This window comes from Triticum aestivum, chromosome 2A, assembly GCF_018294505.1.
Source record: "Triticum aestivum cultivar Chinese Spring chromosome 2A, IWGSC CS RefSeq v2.1, whole genome shotgun sequence".
NCBI lineage: Eukaryota > Viridiplantae > Streptophyta > Magnoliopsida > Poales > Poaceae > Triticum > Triticum aestivum.
The window spans coordinates 698,808,477-698,818,728 of record NC_057797.1 but is presented as its reverse complement, the minus strand read 5'-3'; the positions used below and the strand labels follow the sequence as shown (position 1 = coordinate 698,818,728).

The window sequence follows — 10,252 nt, the reverse complement described above, 5'->3', positions numbered from 1 at the left end:
TGTCAAAAATGTCAAACTAGGGAGTAAAAACCGGAATTCACTCTAAAAAATATATCACCGGACAGTTCTTTGAATGTGCATCCAATGAAATACTTTTTGTGACATATAACTCATTTTTTGTTGGTAAAATTAATGGTAAAAAATTATAGACATAAAAATATGAAGCGGACTTGTATAAGGGAATGTAAGGAGTACTAATAATTGTTCGTATGAAATTTATAACAAGCGGACATTGGCTTGTTAGCACGAGGCAAGTTCTCCCATATCACCAGGTCGATGCGCATGCAGTGTGAACTGTCTCATGTTCAGAAGGATTGTGATAATTTCGTTAGTGTAAGTAGATTCCACCTATTTCAATCATTTTGCTGACTGACCATTTCTCCCATATTTCACACATTTTATCGAAAAAGAATTTCCCCCCGCTTTGTATACAAAGCAACCAACCAAGCCGTACAAGGATAGGTGCTGGGGCGGAAGCAGCACAGTCACGCCCAAAAGAAACGACAGAGAAAGAGCAAAAGAAACAAATGCCGACAACGGCGGATCAACGAAAACGAAGAAGCCTCGCGAACGCTGCGCCCACCGGGATCTTCCACTAGGCTCCAAGACTCCGAAGCGCCGGCACCTATCAACACCTCCAAGAAGGATCGCGACGATGACGACGCTGCTGCCAAGGGTTTCCCCCGGTACACGACGAGGCGAGAGGAAGGGTAGCCCCCGACGCCCTCCCGGAAGGTCAGGTGGCACCCACAGGCGCCACCGCGCCGGTGTCGGCCAAGCCGACAGGGGTTTCCCCCGATCCCAACCCGCACCTCGGGCGCTCCGGAGCCAGCCACCAAACCAACCACCACCCAGCGCCAACACGGTCAAGAGGCCCCCACGCCGTCTCACCACGACACCGCGAAATGAGGACAACAAGGCGAAGAATCAGAGCCGGGACTAGGGCAGCAGCACCGTCGGCACGCGGGAGGGCCCCACCTCCACCGTCAGCGACGCTAGCCGTCCGGACGCAATAGCAGGAGCACACCAGGCCCGTAGGCCCACAGGCCCGGCCGAGCCCTCGTGGGCCCGTAAAGCTCCCGCCCTCGCGTTGCTGCCGGCACGCCAACGGCGCCGCCGCCCACATCCGAGCCGCTCCTCCTCCACACCGAGCCGTAGACAGCAAGGCCACGCCGGCGCCGGCCCGCTAGGACCCAGATAGGGCCCTAAGGGCCCAGATCTGGGCCGGGGGCGCGTCGCCGGCCACCAGCGCCACCAGGCCACCCCGCCGCCAAGAGGCAGCGCCACCACCGCGCCAGCCGCCGGCCCCCGCCACCAGGACGCCGGACCACCGCCAGCCGAGCTGCACCCGCCGCCGAGCCCTGCCCCGGGAAGGGCGCTGCGCGCGGGGGAAAAGAAGGCCCGCCGCCGCCGAGCCACCCGGCCAGATCCGGGGGCGCTGTCCGGCGGCGGCGGGGGAGGGAGGACGGAGGGGTGGGGGCGAGGAGAAGGCGCGGAGGAGCCGCCCCGGCCGCCGCCCGGGGAGGCGGCGCGAGGCGGAGTCGGGAGTCACACGGAGTGTTGATATTTTGACTGCGAAGGTAGTGTTTGATTTGGTTTAGTAATCGCAAACTCGACCTAGAGTTGCAAGAAATGTGACGGTGAGAATACGTATGTAATACTAGAATTTATCAAGCCCCAGACACTCAATCGATCCCCAATGCTCGCTCTTCATTATAAACGTATAGGGAAAGAAAAGGTTCGAGGGAAGACACGCCACGCAAAGGGGCGATCAGCTCAATATATATTGGCCTCGTGTACAAAGTCTTGAGAGCCAAGAAAGAACTACCGTGAAGATCTCCAACCGAACAGGCTCGGTGAGATAAGGTAGAAAAATAAACGTACACAGCTTATACAGATATGTCACGTTAACATCCCCCCGCAGTCAATGCGTCGGGCGAGCGAACGCATAGACTGTACCGAAAATCCAAAAACAGCTGGGACGGCAGACCCTTCGTCATAATATCTGCAAACTGCTGTGAGGACGGCACATGAAGAACCCGAATCTGACCGAGAGACACCTTTTCCCGAACAAAGTGAATGTCAATCTCGATGTGCTTCGTACGGCGATGCTGAACCGGGTTGCAAGCCATGTAAACAGCGCTGACATTATCACAGAAGACGACTGTAGCGGAGTGAAGGGGACGCTGGAGTTCCTGGAGAAGTTGGCGAAGCCAACAACACTCAGCCACGACATGAGCCACGGCGCGGTACTCTGCTTCGGCGCTCGAACGAGATACCGTGGCCTGGCGTTTGGATGACCAGGACACAAGGTTATCACCAAGATAGACACAATAGCCGGAGGTAGATCGGCGAGTGTCGGGGCAGCCAGCCCAGTCCGCATCGGAGTACGCGGTGAGTGTCGAAGCCGAGGAAGAACGCAGCCAGAGACCAAGATCCAGTGTACCACGGACATATCGGAGAATCCGCTTGACGAGGTTGAGATGCGGTTCCCGAGGAGCATGCATGTAGAGGCATGCCTGCTGGACAGCATGTGCGATGTCGGGGCGCGTCAGAGTCAGGTACTGAAGGGCGCCTGCAAAGCTGCGGTACTCAGTGGGATCCGCGACGAGAGGACCGTCATCAGCTGCAAGTTTGCAACGGGTGTCTATGGGAGTAGGACACGGGTTGCACTCCAGCATACCGGCGCGCTGCAAGAGGTCGATGGCGTACTGGCGCTGGGACAGCATCATCCCTGACGGCGAGCGAGTGACCGAGATGCCGAGGAAGTAGGACAGATCCCCGAGATCGGTCATGGAGAACTCGCGATGAAGAAGACCGGTGATGTGCTGAAGAAGACCAGCGCTGGAAGCGGTGAGGATAATATCGTCCACATAGAGAAGCAAATAAGCCAGGTCGTCGCCCCGTCGAAGGACAAACAGGGAGACGTCGCACTGAGAGGCGACGAAGCCGAGACGGTGCGCGTAGTGAGCAAAGCGCTGGTACCAAGCCCGAGGAGCCTGCTTGAGGCCATAGAGGGACTTGTGGAGCCGACAGACATGCTGAGGATGATCAGAGTCGATGAAGCCAGGTGGTTGCTCGCAGTAGACCACCTCGTCAAGATTACCATGGAGAAAGGCGTTCTTGACGTCGAGCTGGTGTATCGGCCATGCACGAGAGACGGCGATGCTGAGGACGACACGGATGGTGGCGGGCTTGACGACAGGACTGAACGTCTCGTCGAAGTCAACGCCCGGCTGCTGAGAGAAGCCACGAACAACCCAGCGCGCCTTGTAGCGAGCGAGAGCACCATCAGAACCAAACTTGTGCTTGAAGATCCACTTCCCTGAAACAATATTGGCACCAACCGGACAAGGAACAAGAGACCACGTGCGGTTGTGAATTAGAGCATCATACTCCTCAGTCATAGCAGCGCGCCACAATGGATCCTGAAGAGCACCCCGGTATGTTTTGGGTATCGGAGAGACGGAAGAGTGGATGGCCGAAAGATTTAGTTTATCGACAGGCTGAACAATGCCGTGTTTGGCACGTGTAAGCATAGGATGTGTGTTAACCGCCGGAACGGAAGGAGCGCGGGTGCGGGTCCGAGGCGGAGGTGGTGGCGGGGGTGGAGGCGGAGGAGTGGAAGCCGAAACCGAGGCAGGAGACTCGGAAGACGGAGAGGTACCGGCGACCGGCAAGCTGTGCGCTAGAGAAGACGTACGCGAGCTAGGCGCAGGTGTGGTCGCGCACGTCGGGAAGCTAGGCGCGCGCGTGGATGAGGAGCCATGCATGCTGGTCTCAGGAGAAGCATGCGTGATGGGCTGGGCTGGTGCTAGTACGACCGGGAAAGGCTCAGGGTCCAGCAAGAAGTCTAGGGACTCAGCAGGCTGGGCTGGTTGCGTGGTCGCGAACGGAAACGAATTTTCGTCGAAAATAACGTGACGAGACGTCAGAACTCGACGAGAATTGAGGTCGAGGCACCTGTAGCCACGGTGCGAAGATGGGTAGCCAAGGAAAACGCAGGTAGTGGATCGCGCAGCGAGTTTATGAGGAGCCGTGGCGGACTGGTTAGGGTAGCATAAGCAACCGAAGACACGGAGGTCGGAGAAGGATGGAGTTTTGTTGTGAAGGAGGGTGTATGGGATGCGAAACTCTACAGCTTGACATGGACGGCGATTGATGAGGAACGTTGCCGCGGCAAGGGCCTCTGCCCAGTATGAGGGTGGCATGTGTGCTTGGAAGAGGAGGGTGCGAGTGATATCGTTGAGGGTGCGCAAGGCACGCTCAGCTTTACCGTTTTGTGGAGACGTATAAGGGCAGGACATGCGAAGGTGGGTGCCGTTTCGAGCCAAGAACTCGACTAGTTTAGAGTTAACGAACTCGGTGCCATTGTCGGTTTGTAGAGAGACTATGGGAAGATTGAATTGTGTGCGTGCGTAGGCGAAGAAATTAATGAGGATATCACAAGTGTCGGATTTGCGCCGAAGGGGATAAGTCCACATAAAATGAGAAAAATCATCCACAATGACAAGGTAATATTTAAAACCAGAATTGCTTGCAACAGGTGAGGTCCATAAATCACAATGGATTAACTGAAAGGGAACAAAGCACACAGTTTGAGACCTAGAGAATGGTAGGCGTACGTGCTTGCCTAGTTGACACGCATGACAAACCATAGTGGACTTATTACATGGAATAGCAAAATCTTTAGCTAAGTGTGACATAGCGTCACGACCTGGATGACCTAAGCGGCGATGCCACAGCTCGGTGGGGTTGGTGGAGGCGACAAGTCCATAGGGCGATGGCGAGCTGGTGCTTGTATGAAACTCGTAGAGTGGACCGGGGCTACTGAAGCGTATGATCTCGCGCCGAGTTTGAAGATCCTTGATAGAAAAACCAAAGGGGTCATACTCCACGGAACAAGAATTATCAATAGTAAATTGACGAGTAGAAAGGAGATTTTTAATGATGGTAGGAACTACTAGAACGTTGTTAAGATCAAACGTGCGGTGGGGTGTAGAAATAGTAGTGTGACCAATGGTGGAGATGGGTAAAGAAGAACCGTTGCCAATGGTGACTTGGAAGGGAGGAGAATTTTGGGAGGGAGAAGAGAGTATACCGGGGTCGGAAACCATGTGGGAAGTGGCGCCGGAGTCCATCACCCATGGGCTTGGCGTGGTGGAGCCAACATTGGAGCTGCTGGCGGTGTTGTTGAGGGCGGCGATGAGGGCGGAGCAGTCCCAGGCTGGGGCGCCGGTGCCGGAACCGGGGCCGTACGGCGTAGCTGGAGGTGGAGGAGCAGTGCCGAACGCCTGCCCATGCAGGGGAGCGAGCTGGGTCGTATACGCTTGATGGCCAGGAGGAACCCAGGTGGATGGGCCGGAGTAGCGCTGCATCTGCTGCTGGGGGCGACAGGCCGTGGCCCAAGGACGCCAGGACCGCCAGAGGGAGGAGGCGGACCACCAGCGGGCCTCCAGGTGGGCTGCATCTGCTGCGCCTGGCCCGTGTAGGGGTTGAAGCAGATCCACGGGCCAGGTGAGTTCGAGAAGCCGGTGTTCTTGTTCTTCTTCTTCTGCCAGCGGCCATTGCCGCCGCCACCAGTGCCACCGCCGCCGCTGCTGCCTCCAGAGGTGCCACCGGATGGACTAGAGCCGGTGGTGTTCCCGTACAGCGCGATCTGGGACGCGGCGGGTGGGTGCGTGCCCAGGGCGGGATGTGCGAGCTGATTCTCGCGGAGGAGCAGAAGTGAGCGAGTCTGCAAGAACGTCGGGGTCGGGACCTGCATAGAGACAAGGGTGATGATGTCGGCAAAGCGGGGGTTGAGCCCCCGGAGGCAGGTGAGCACCAGGGTCGTGTCGATCACGGGCTGTCCAACGTCGCGGAGGGCGTCGGAGAGAGTCTTGAGCTTGTGGCAGTACGCGGCGATGGTGAGATCGCCCTGGACGATGGCGCGGAATTCCGCCTCGAGGTAGACGGCGCGGGTGAGCTGGTTGTCGAGGAAGAGGTTGCGGATGAGCGCGTAGGCCTGAAACGCGGTCTGGTCCCGCGCCATGATGATGTCGAGGATGTCGTCGGAGACGGAGCCGTAGAGCCACGAGCGGACGATGTAGTCCTGGCGCGACCACTCAGCGGTGCGATCGGCGGCCGGGGTGTCGGTGGAGATGTGGCCGGAGAGCTCGTACTTGCCGAGGAGGACGCTCATGAGCATACTCCACTTGGAGAAGTTGGAAGCCTGGAGGTCGAGGGCGACCGGGATGTGCGTCTTAACGTTGACGCTGATGGCGAGGGACGCCGGCGACGCGGCCTGGACCACGGTGGTGGACAGGGCTCCGGAGGTGAGAGCATCCATCGCGGAGGAGGTGGCGGCCGAGGACGTCATGGTGGAGGCTGGGAGGCTGGCGGCGGAAGCTAGCTAGGTTTGTAGATCGAAATTGTCTGATACCATATAAACGTATAGGGAAAGAAAAGGTTCGAGGGAAGACACGCCACGCAAAGGGGCGATCAGCTCAATATATATTGGCCTCGTGTACAAAGTCTTGAGAGCCAAGAAAGAACTACCGTGAAGATCTCCAACCGAACAGGCTCGGTGAGATAAGGTAGAAAAATAAACGTACACAGCTTATACAGATATGTCACGTTAACATTCATCCTCTTATTATCGACCACCCGTTTGCACAGTTGACAATAGCTGGCTCGGCACGCCCAACAAAATAGATATTTCTCGTCATCCTGGATGCATAAACACATATATGACCATCAATTAATCGGTTTTAGGAGTATAGAGAGGAAAATTGGATTCGTCACACAACGCGATTCCGGTGAGATGGACTGAATTCTGGTCCATTCATGCGTTGATGTACGTAGATTCAAATGGTAGGTTTACCTTGAAATTTCTCTCACCGCATTTTGGGCATCTTAAGATGCCACCTAATGGCTTCTGCTGGGCTCGTATCTGGTTACCTATTTGTACTTGGTCCATTTCTCTCTCCCATTCTGCAATATCCCTAGCCTCAAAGAGCTTGCAATCCCTGCAATGTATATATGCACAAAGAGGTAAGTAACTGATATTCATGATGCCTCCCCCTGGAAGGGGGGGGGGGTGAGCTGATTTCATAGAATTGCCTACTTGAAATGATCGTAGCCACTGACTGGCTTGCCACAGCGGAAGCAAAAGTATTTCCCACAGCTGACACACGTCATTTTGTTGCAGCCTGCAGTTTTGCTGATCGCCATCCGACAATGGGGACATAACCGAACATCTTTGTATAGTTCTTTAATGTTCAGCAGTTCTTGCGCCATCTCCCTCTCACTCATCCTGCCCGATGCCTGTGGTCATAAAAATTGCAGAAGAAAATGGTAGATACTCATTAAAATCAATAAAGGACACAATTTTTTTATAATAGAAGATAAATAAAGTCATTTCATCATGGTCTTTGGGTCAGAATAATGCACAAAATTAGATCAGTTTCTTACAAACCGTCCATGAAAGTGTGGCGCCCGTTTGGTCTCACCGATGCTAAAACATAAAGAGGTATCAGTAGCACGTTTACCTTCCTGTGCTGGATCTTTTGCTCTGGAGTTAGGCACTGCTTCCCTGGATGCCAGAGCTCCTTACAAAACGAGCAGAAGATGAAGGAACACTTTGGACACTGCGCAGTGTTATCCTCGTCTTCCACGCAACCAATTACACACTTTGGGCAGAAAACCACGTCAGCCATCGAGTCCAACGCTTTCTCAAGAGCAAGCCTATCCCAGCGTTCAAATTCTTCTTTGCTAAGAAGCCTCTTTAAGACATGTTGTGGAATGGAAGCATTGCACTTGGTGTCAGGGCATACCAACTGGAACACACTCCCTTCCTTCACATGCATTCTGCACAATGTCTCCATGCACTTCACACAAAACAGGTGCTGGCATGGAAGCTTGATGAAGTTTGAACCTGATTGATACAAATTGAAAGTTAGTTTGCTATCGAACGAACTTTGATTGGTGCTAGCGTAGTTCAGCATCCCAAGAAACATGATTAGAAAGGAATAACATGTTTTTTGTTCACAAACACAGATCAAAACGTATTATGTTATTTTCTACAAAAAGAGTCACGGGGTCACTAGTCTTTCCTTGTGGGAAAAAGATAGTATGAAGCATAATAAATTTACAGAATATGTTCACATCTGTACCATGAAGTGCGGAAATTTCATAGGCATTAGTCACCACATATCAATGAGACTGCAACGTGGAATTAGCTAGCACGATAGAAGTAGAACCAATAGCATTCTTCCTACAAATGATGCAGAGACAGCATACTAAATGTACCAGATTGATCTCTTGCTATGTATCTGTGCTGAATAAAGAAGAAAGAATAAAGGAAACAAACTTACCTTTGCTCTGGTTGAGGCATATCATGCACATATGGAGATCCTCAAGAAAAGCTTGGTAATGCTTCTTACTACAGTAGCTGAGCATTGAGGGGATCACAGACTCTAACGATACACTCCTTGAGATTGCACGCGTATCTCCTTTGGGTGTTGGGATGTCTTGGCCTAACATTATTTTGCCATCAAACCAGAGATGTGACAATGAAGAGTTGTGTATCCACTCAACCCATTGATAAACCACTTCTTGCCCCTGCAACTCTGCACGGATGGTGTCAAGCATCTCACACAGTTGAGAAACATTATGCTCATCCATCCATTTAGCGGTGAGAGTGAAATATGGTGGGTCCTTGCTAGGATATGATTTTGGAAGTAAGCATGTCAACACCAAAGGAGGCAAGTACTTCAAGTTGGTAGTGTAAGAGAATTCATCTGATGCATTGTCATGGTCTTTGCTACCACCATCAGGACATCCTCCATGTTTTGAGTTTTCACTAAGGGAAGAAAGCTTAGCGCACACGTCAGCACCATCAGGCAGATCGTAACGTATGTAAATCTGTACTTAAAAAAATCAAAGTATTAAGCCCCAATTTACACTATCCAGGAAGCAATGAAATTGGATATTAGTGAACAACAATACAACATAAGAAACCTGGAAATAACGGAGCCCTCCTCTGCTTTTAAATTCAACAAGGTCATCTCCATATATTGCTTCTAATGCCATCAGCTGCAGTGAGCAAACAAATGACCGAAGGTGAAAAACGTAAGCATCAAACAATTTGGAAATAAAAGTAAGCATCAAAGCTTGAAATAAGCAGCAAGAGTCGGAAAATCAAAATAAACGAGTCCGGGGAACTGCATGTAAGTGCAAACACTCCAGTTTGGCATCAGGTTCTTGAGAACAGAAACAAGTCTCCACTGCATCAATCTCGTTCTAACTGCTACTCCACCATTGCAACCGTGAATCGCCTTTTATCCGATCTGGTAAATTAGTAGCTAGTGCGGTAAATTAAATTTCAGACGAGACAATTCATCAAGGTTTAGTATCAGTCTGTTCAAGCTATACAAATTGATCACAATGCTTCCCTGTTTTCAGAAGAACCAAAGTCGAACCCCGCCCAAAACCTTAACAACCACAGTTCACACCATAGATCAATATGTTGGATATATAGGACAAGTGAGATCCTGCAATTTGATATCGGTGGACTAGTAATACTGCACCTCATCGTCCTGCCGCTGCAGGTTGTCACGTATCTCCTCCGCCTCTGCCTCGTCCTCGGCGCAGAGGGTGAGTCCTGCCGCAGCCGAGGCGATCGCGGCCTCCTCCAGTCTCGACTCCGCCTCGGCCGCCGCGACCCACGGGGAGTCCAGGTCGGGCACGTCCTCCTCGGCGCCGCCATCACAGGACGACACCGGCCGCGCCTCCACGGCGCGTGAGGAAGACGAGGAAGAGCCCCCGGGTGAGGATTCCGGGGAGTGAATGAGTGATCGTGGTGTGGTCGCACCAATCGCGATGTCGTGGCGCCGACGGAAGCTGCTGCCATGGATGGCGAGAGCTTGGAGTTGGTCTTGCGTCGGGATCGTAGTCGTAGGCGTTGCTCGCTTTTGTCGCACCCCCGTTGGGAATTTTTTCTGGTCCAGCCCTCGGCCCGTTGGGCTTGTGTTTGAATAGGTAACATTTCTCAGGTTCCCTTTTTGGATTTCTTTTATTGGTACCCTTCCTTTTTGGTGGAAACTCTACATGCACGCATTTTCTAACATTATGTGTACCGCCCGTTAGGAAATCACAATGTTGCAAAAATCAATCAAATTTAAGTTTTGGAATATGTATACTCACTCCAAAACAGTACAAAGCAAGCTGTCTGAAATGTCTTATAAAAACAAACGAAGGGAGTATTAAA

The 10,252-nt window shown here is 52.6% G+C and overlaps 1 protein-coding gene across 3 annotated transcripts; it reads right to left on the bottom strand.

Moving 5' to 3' along the window:
- Positions 1 to 997: 997 nt before the first annotated feature.
- Positions 998 to 9,954, bottom strand: LOC123186013 (E3 ubiquitin-protein ligase RNF14). 3 transcript variants are annotated; one of them, XM_044597811.1, is made up of 8 exons: positions 9,573 to 9,771; positions 9,004 to 9,078; positions 8,358 to 8,907; positions 7,533 to 7,918; positions 7,109 to 7,308; positions 6,866 to 7,010; positions 6,625 to 6,711; positions 998 to 1,708 (listed from the first exon to the last, which is right to left on the bottom strand). In XM_044597811.1, the coding sequence occupies exons 2-8, from the start codon at positions 9,073 to 9,075 to the stop codon at positions 1,661 to 1,663; spliced, it is 1,488 nt and encodes a 495-aa protein (XP_044453746.1). In that variant the 5' UTR covers positions 9,076 to 9,078; positions 9,573 to 9,771; the 3' UTR covers positions 998 to 1,660. The 3 variants fall into 3 exon arrangements, with proteins under 3 accessions (XP_044453746.1, XP_044453747.1, XP_044453748.1); XM_044597812.1 differs by lacking the exon at positions 998 to 1,708 and having other exon boundaries at positions 6,456 to 6,711; positions 9,573 to 9,954; XM_044597813.1 differs by lacking the exons at positions 998 to 1,708; positions 9,004 to 9,078 and having other exon boundaries at positions 6,456 to 6,711; positions 9,573 to 9,952.
- Between the last annotated feature and the right edge of the window lie 298 nt (positions 9,955 to 10,252).

What these genes read in the sequence shown, in the direction of transcription:
- LOC123186013 (XM_044597812.1), bottom strand. Translation starts at nt 9,075, where the DNA reads ATGGCATTAGAAGCAATATATGGAGATGACCTTGTTGAATTTAAAAGC. An exon ending in GAGGGCTCCGTTATTTCCAG is followed by an intron (nt 8,908 to 9,003) that starts GTTTCTTATGTT and finishes TTTTAAGTACAG; the next exon opens with ATTTACATACGTTACGATCT. An exon ending in AGTGGCTACGATCATTTCAA is followed by an intron (nt 7,011 to 7,108) that starts GTAGGCAATTCT and finishes TATACATTGCAG; the next exon opens with GGATTGCAAGCTCTTTGAGG.